The following is a 7,463-nucleotide window of genomic DNA, read 5'->3' as shown; positions in this document are numbered from 1 at the left end:
GGAATCAGTGCCACACGGGATGGATAGCTGCCCTTCTCTCATTTACTCTTGCTTTACTCAGTGGCTTTAAAAAAAAAAAGCACAAAGTAATTTCATCAAGTGCCAACCCATGCCTTACTTTAAGATAAGCAACCTCAAGAATCCTTAAAATGAATATCTCACTTATAAGATGCATATTCCTTCAAGAACACAGTGTATTTCCTTGTGTACCTTAGATTAAAACGCAGTGTAGAATATGCTTTATATTAGGCACTTTTTATATCTGGCCTGGTTCCTGGGTATTTCTTTCCTGTAAATGTGGATTCTAACCTCCTGATGACATGGAAAATCCTTCCAAAATGTGGAGGAAAATGCAAATGATCTTCAGTACCAACTAATTTTACTATACTTACACCTATACCTTTCATCTGTTTTAAAGTCACTAAAAGGCAAAATGTGGTATGTAGCGAATATCAAGGGTCTTAAATATTGAACAGGAAAATAAGGCTCAGAGTACAATGGGTTATTGACATACTAAATTGGGAATGTAGGTCAATCCTTTTATGATATTTTCACGAGTTCTTATTTTATTACCGTATGCTTCAACAAGGAGAAAATGGATTATGGCATTCTGTTGTTAGCTATTATTTTATTGTTTATTTAAAATATAAGGCAATGTTTTAAAAATATTTCTGTATGTAACATCCCATAGATGTTTTGAAAAGCAAAATTAGCAAAAGTTTCCACAGATACATCTAATACCTTGCTTCAACTGAAATCACTGCTGCTGCTTCAGAGCAATAACAGCATAACATCTGGGAGATTTCACAGGATCAAACAACTTCACAAGTGCAGACCATGCAATATCTTCCTGAAAATTGATAAGTGATTTAGAAATAAAACCATTTGTTGAAGATAAAAACGAGCGGTAAGTTAGAGTATATTGTAATTTAAACACTACATAAAAAAACGACATAAAACTATTCTTTGTTGAATAAAATTAACATTTATAATTTCACCTTCAGGAATTTATGCTGAGAAAATCATTAGAGATGTACTCAGAAAGTGAACTACAAGGTTACTCTTTGCTGTGATTGTGAAAAACTGGAATTTGCCAATAAAAATTGGGTAATAAATAAATTACTATATGATGAAATATTATTCAGCTCTGTAGATTTAATGAAATGAAAAAAATTCTAAATAAAATAAATGAAACAAACTAGATGCAAACTGCAGTCATAATTTGATTCCAGTTTTAAATATGTGCACATACATATATTTGCAATCTATACATATACGTATACACACATAGATATGAGAGAAGCTCTAGAAAACATACCAAAAATTTAATAGTTCTGAAAGGTGGAATTATTGTTACTTTTAATTTTCATTTTTTATTCTTCATTTAGAAATTTTAAAATTTGTATCAATTTTATATTTCATAAATATTAAGAATACGTAAATATTTCTCTGATTTCTATCACTTCATTACCAATCTATTAATCTTTGTGCACACCATTTGGATTACCTATATTACTTAGGTCAATGAAAATTGTTTTGAAAAGAGAAATGATGAGTACTTAGTAAAATTGACTGTCACCTACCAACTTTGAACCAAAGCTTTATAGTGTTTTTTGACTTCATTATTAGCTTAGGAAAATACATAATTTTCTAAATACTTAAAAATTGCCTTTCTCCATAAAATTATAAATTAGAACAAAAGCAAACATTTATTAAAATCCATTTTTTCCAAGTAGCCTGTTGAAAAGAAGAAAGGAAAGCTAATAAAGGGTTTCTATAGTGGAAACATAAGCCTGAATCCACAAATGGGTTTAATTTAAACAGTTCACAAAACTTTATTTTGATCACAGCTGAGTAAAACCTGCAAAAAACATTTTCCCTAAAGATAACCAAAAGGACAGTATTTTTAGTCAATTAACAAATAAGATTGCAAAAATAAACAAACAAAAACAACCCCAAAACCAGAAAATCTTCATTGCTCAGAAAGAAGTTTCTAACTTGCAGAGTGCATGTGTCCAAAAATTTAAAAGTGAAATGTAACATATATGTGTGTGTGTGTGTGTGTGTATATATGTGTGTGTATATATATTTGTGTTACAAAATGTAACATATATGTGTGTGGTGTATATATATGTGTTTGTGTGTGTATATATATATATAGTGTGTGTGTATATATGTATACATATGTGTGTGTGTGTGTATATATATATGTATATATATATATAATGGTCTTCATTAATTTCAGACCATTTACCTACATAATACATCATATACGATAGCTGTTTTCACTGACTACTGTATAGTAATTACCATACAATTAAAATAATGTAAGCTTTATTATGGCAGTGTTGCTGCAGACATCTGTTATACATATGTTTATGTTTTAAAATACATGGAGTGAATATTTAAACTTTGAAAATACAATGCGAAAAATTATCTTATGTATTAATCCTAAATTCTATGTGAACGAAACTTCTGGATATATAAATGGATCAATATTACTGGAATTAATAAAGGTATTTTTTTATGAATTTAAAAATAACATAATTTACCTGCTCTTTTAGGTAGCAAAGTCGATCCAGAAGAATCAATGTCTCTATACAAGGAGCCAGAACAACTTTCAACTAAAATCAAGAATAAGATAGGATGGTGGTACTTAAAAGAAAAAAAGAAAATAAAAAAAGACTAGCTAAAAATTATGTTTAAGAAAATGCATCTACAGAAGTTTGTATAAGGCCAAGTCTTCAATACCCATTGTACATCTTCAGAAAATGAATACTGCAGAGATCAAAAGTTTCTCTTTAATAATAATAGGAAAAGAATGTCCTGTAAGTGACTTTGAGGTAGAATCCAAAAGCAATCATACATATGTGATAGAAAGCTTTTAAAGGGGAACTAAGAATGAAATTCATTAAAAGGAATGCTTGTGAAATAACAGAATTGAGACCAATATGTGTTCAAAGAACTCTGAAATTTCTTTCTGTGCATTTATAATACACTTTAGAGAAATCTACCATGTGTTCTCTTTATTACATTACAGACACCTAATATAGTTCTGAAATAGGAAATGATCCCAAATGGTTTTTTTACAGTATGAGAAACAACATAGATTGATTGGCCCCATAATAAAATTTAATAGGATTCTATTCAAGTCTAGCAACATACCCAATTTAATATGCTTAATTCTGAGATTTACCATATTAAAAGCTTCCAGCTCATTCATTCTAGGCTTATACTTCTCATAGTAGTCCATTATAAGTTTTTCTGGCAGCTTCAAGATAAAACAACAACAACAATAAATTTAACAATAGTTAATACTTTTTTCTTATCAAACATACCCTAAAGTAAAATAAACATAACAAAAATTTAAAATAAACTAGGGGTTTGAAAAGCTGTAAGGATATTCTTGCAGTCAATATAACTTTTTACTTAAATCTTCTCCATCAATATACGTCATTCAGCATATCACAAATAAAACCACCAAGAAAATCCTGTTAATATAGTTTAATTTTAATGAGTAGTGATGAAATATTTACTTTCATTTGTTTCTCTGCTAGGGGCACATAGTAGGAACTCAACAAACATTTTTAAATAAAATTAAGATTTAAAAGAATATATGTAAAACTATATATTATAGAGAGTAATTCCAAGACAACAGGAACACAATAAAGGCATATATTCATATTTAGCGTAATTTCCTCTAACATCAACTACATAAATCCATCAACAAGCATTACTTCTGTTTTTTTTCCTTTAAAGCATAGGATATCCATAGTACAATGAACCCTTGTGGATACCAGGCTACGTTCCGTATCATCTATCTGTCTGTCTGTGTTACCACTAGTTGAGTTTATGCTCACTGAGTCAACTGTATGTTTCTAAACTTGTTATGCCAGTTATCTTATTGTATTGATATAAGTACATAATCAATGAAATATGAATGCAAAAAGTTGTTTCTAAAAGTTGAATGCCTTTGTGAAAAGCTTGATAAAGGAAAGTCACCTGAAGAAATCGCTGTCGAATTACATGTGGTTAAGATAAAAGAAAGACTGGATAGAAATTAAAAAATCTGAAAGGGTTTGTACTTAGATTTCTTCACAAATGTCTAAATACATTTATTATGTTTTTCAAAGTCCCTATTCTTCCTCTTGTATTAAATTTCTTTTGAATTTAAAAAGTACAAAAGGGTAATAGTGAAAAGTAAGGCTTTGTCTCATTCAATTTCTAGTGTAGCCTTCCAGAAAAGATCTCCCCCTTGGTACAGAACCCAAACAGATTACACCCCACCCCAATCCTTTTTAAAACTTTTCCCATCTTTGAATCAAACGAGTACACCCTGGATCCAATTTCTGCAGTGGAGTATATGGGACTGGATCCAGGCCTGTACTTCAAGCCAAGAAAAATTCTCATCTCGCAAAATTATGTGTGTGCAAATTACAGTCTTTGGTCTTTACTTCTCTCCTGCCATCTCAGATCAGCAGTTACGGGACAACTCAGAACACACAATCTTGTTTCAATCCTGCCTCACCAGCATACCGCTTCCTACAAACATGGTTTTTCAATGTGATTCCGTGGGTTCTCCAATATTCTGTTTCTCATTTATGCCAAACTGGAAGCAGCACTACCCAAACTAGGAATTGTTGATTTTGCTGCTCAGGATATGCCACTTCAGAGAACTGTATTCTGTTGGTTTTGTGGGTGATCGGTAACCCTAGGCATGTTCCCTTGGCATCTTTCTGCATCCCTCTTTACCTTCATTGTACTTTGTAAGACATATGCTTTCTGCTTCTGTCGAAGGAGTTTGAGTTTCTGTTTTTCATTCTATTTGTTGCTTTTGTGTGATTCTGAAAAGGTGAACACATAACCTTAACTCTATTAAAAAAAATGGAAGTCTGTTGCCCTTCACTTTAAATGAAATGAAGCTCGACATTGTAGACTGCATTATAGGTATGTTTGATGCAAAAAAGTTAAGGTGGAACTTCAAACGGTGAAGCTAATATATGCAAACCTGTGTCCAAAAAAGCAAAACAAATGGCCTTGTTCTTATGCCAAAAGTTTGGTGAATAAAAGTACATTAATATGTTTTTAAGAAAAAAATTCAGTATTTAAGGTGTGATTTCATGTTTTAATTAACTTTTTCAATCAAGTGCTCAACTACCGGTCTGATCAGATTAGATCACAGAGATCATGTGAAAAATTTAAAATAAAGACACCATCCATTTAATCCTAATACCAGACTGTAACATATATATATATATATATATCTCCATGGTCTCATTTTATAGACGATATTATTAAGTGTTAATGCTAGTGGGAGCCGAGGGAGAGCCAACACCCTAGAGATAAAGGCAGGCATCAGAACTGCGGTATTGCCCTGGGTAGGTCATGCTTGGGAAAGACACACATGGAGACTTACAAGTTGAAGTGCACATTAAATGGAAGCTGGGAGCACTGGTCATGTGATCCATTGCTCCCTGCTGCCCATCATCCCGACTCCAGGAAAAGGGATTAATGACCTCAGCTGGGTCACAGGACTCTAGCTCAGTGGGCTGTGGTTTGGTTCAGGGCAATATCCAGTCTTCACAGGAAACTGGGATGATAAAGTAAATGAGCAGTCATGTTCGGGAGTCAGACAGACTGGATTGGAATCCTTCCTCCCCAGTTTCCTAGATTTGGGCCTTACGCAGTCCACTTATGTTTCAATTTTCTCACCTGTAAAATGAGGGCACCAGTACACCTTTCATAAGGGCATCCTTAGTGTTCAGTGAGATACTTAGCACACTGTCTGGCACAAAGCAAAGGTTCAATAAACATTAGCTTTTCTCATACTGTTTGTTGAAAATAAATATTTTCGAAGTTTTCGATTTACAGAAATTTTGCAGATAAGTTTCCATATAACCTATATCCACTTTACCCTATCATTAACACATTACAATATGGTTATTATGATAAATGAACCAATATTGATGCATTATTATTAGCGAAAGTCCATCTTTTGTTCAGCTTTCCTTAGGTTTTAACCTAATGTTCAGCATCCCACCCAGGATACCACATTGCATTTAGTCCTAGTGGCTGTGACAGTTCCTCAGACTTGCCTTGACAGTGCATTTTGCAGAATGTTCCTTCACTGTCATTTGTCAGATGTTTTCCTCACATCCTATCGAAGGTACATACTATCAACATAAGCTATCACTGTTGCCATTGACCTTGATTACCTGGCTGAGATAATGTTTGTCAGTTTCCTTCACTGAAAAGTTTGTCTTTTATACCCTTTCCCTACTGTGCGCTTTGGAAGAAAGCGTAGTGACGCATAGTCTACACCTAAGGGGTGGGACGTTATGTTCCATCTCCTTGAGGTAAAGTATCTAAATAAATTATGTGGAATTCTTTTCCATGGGAAATTTGTCTCTTCTCCTCCCTGTATTAATTAAAATCGTGTTTTTATAGATCTATATAAGGAGGTCCAGATAAGCAAAGGTGGACCATATTTTAACTTAATAGGGAATGGGTTGGATAAATAGATGACAGATACAGTTGTTCAGAAATCCTCCCCACATCGTATGTGATCAGAAGATGAGTTAGCAATTGACCTAGTACTCACCATTAGATGGAGGCTACTGAGAATGCTGATACACCCTTGGTTAGGTCATGATAAACTCAGGAACTAAGGTAGGTGAATGTGGAGATAAGGTCCATTAGCAGATCCTGCCCAGGGAGCGAGGAAAGACATGGCCAGTGGCAATGAGGCTGAAGTGTGCCTGATAGTCTTAGGTTGACAGAGAAAGTTATCCATGTGATTACTACAAAGAATAGTTTCATTGAGAATCTTCTGGAGCATACAATGCAAAGGTGACTCAGTATGTTTCGTACTTTTAGAAATGATGCAGTCAGTATACATAACTAATCTTCCTGTGCTTGGAATTTATGGGGAATAAGATAGAAGTATTCTTTTTTAAAGTTTTATTATTTTTTATTAAATTTATTGGGGTAACATTGGTTAGTAAAATGATACAGGTTTCAAATGTACAGTTCTATAGTACATCATCTGTATACTGCATTGTGTGTTCACCATCCAAAGTCAAAACTGTCACCATTTATTTGAACCCCATTTACCCTCAGCTACCCCCCACTCTCCCCCTTACCCACTGGCAACCACTAAACTGTTGTGTCTATGAAGTTTTGCTTGTTTGTCTTAGAAAGAAAGGAAAATGTAATGCATAAAGTTCTTCAAGTATTTTCTAATGTATACCTGTTCAATTACTAGCTAATGGAAATAAATTTTGAACTTGCTACTATCTGAATAACATAATCTACATATAAAATATAAAGTTCAGCTTATATTCGTTCTAAAATTGGTTAGTGATACATTATAGAATTATTACGCATTTTCTCATTTGAATTAAGTTAAGTCATTTACAGATTTTGTACACCAATAATTCTAATAATCAAAAACAATGTGACTT

General features: G+C 33.0%; 1 protein-coding gene across 2 annotated transcripts in view; it reads right to left on the bottom strand.

Annotated features, from left to right (window-relative positions):
- Nucleotides 1-611: 611 nt before the first annotated feature.
- METTL25 (methyltransferase like 25) overlaps nt 612-7,463 on the bottom strand; it is a 92,321-nt gene continuing 85,469 nt past the window's right edge. The window contains exons 10-12 of one of the 2 annotated variants that reach the window (XM_033117538.1): nt 3,197-3,271; nt 2,553-2,624; nt 612-850 (exon numbers count right to left, since the gene is read on the bottom strand). In XM_033117538.1, the coding sequence (XP_032973429.1) occupies nt 758-850; nt 2,553-2,624; nt 3,197-3,271 (240 nt within the window). In that variant the 3' untranslated portion in view covers nt 612-757. Of the gene's footprint in view, nt 851-2,552; nt 2,625-3,196; nt 3,272-5,436; nt 5,713-7,463 lie in introns of those variants that run through there. The other variant, XM_033117539.1, reaches the window with a different exon arrangement.

The sequence above is a fragment of the Rhinolophus ferrumequinum genome, chromosome 10 (assembly GCF_004115265.2).
Source record: "Rhinolophus ferrumequinum isolate MPI-CBG mRhiFer1 chromosome 10, mRhiFer1_v1.p, whole genome shotgun sequence".
Lineage (NCBI taxonomy): Eukaryota > Metazoa > Chordata > Mammalia > Chiroptera > Rhinolophidae > Rhinolophus > Rhinolophus ferrumequinum.
This window is presented reverse-complemented; position numbering and strand designations above follow the sequence as displayed.